Raw genomic sequence first — 427 nt, forward strand, 5'->3', positions numbered from 1 at the left:
TAACTCTACCCAATAGTAAATTGCCTTTAACCACACAACTCACTTTACATATGAAGACATTGCTGAAGTTGCAACCATGGCACAATTACCAATGGCATTAGCATTTGCCTTCAGACCCATTGTCAGTGCTGCATATGACACTTCTCTCTTGCCAAGGAATAGTTCTTCGTCTTCGCAAAACTGAGATAGAAACTCTATTTTCGAAAGCTGTTTCTCGTCATTACTGGGGTCCATATATCTTGCCATTTTATCTACTGCCCTCTCATTTGATTCAAGAAAATTCAGAATGCTGCCCTCGACTTTTCTATATCGATGCAAGGTCATGTAAATTATGTGAGAAGTACTAAAAGTGAGGTTCCTCTTGCTCTACAGTAATCTTCAATGTTTGTGTTTACATCCGGGTCTTTAGAATGCACCCCCCCCCCCC

At 40.7% G+C, this 427-nt stretch overlaps 1 protein-coding gene across 1 annotated transcript in view; it reads right to left on the reverse strand.

Moving 5' to 3' along the window:
• Positions 1-390, reverse strand: part of LOC119588566 (putative nuclease HARBI1) — a 3,806-nt gene extending 3,416 nt beyond the window's left edge. Inside the window, exon 1 of the mRNA XM_037937205.1 lies at positions 44-390. Coding sequence (XP_037793133.1) covers positions 44-324 — 281 coding nt within the window. The 5' untranslated portion in view covers positions 325-390. The remainder of the gene's footprint in view (positions 1-43) is intronic.
• Positions 391-427: the final 37 nt, after the last annotated feature.

Source organism: Penaeus monodon, chromosome 24 (assembly GCF_015228065.2).
Source record: "Penaeus monodon isolate SGIC_2016 chromosome 24, NSTDA_Pmon_1, whole genome shotgun sequence".
NCBI classification, from domain to species: Eukaryota; Metazoa; Arthropoda; class Malacostraca; order Decapoda; family Penaeidae; genus Penaeus; species Penaeus monodon.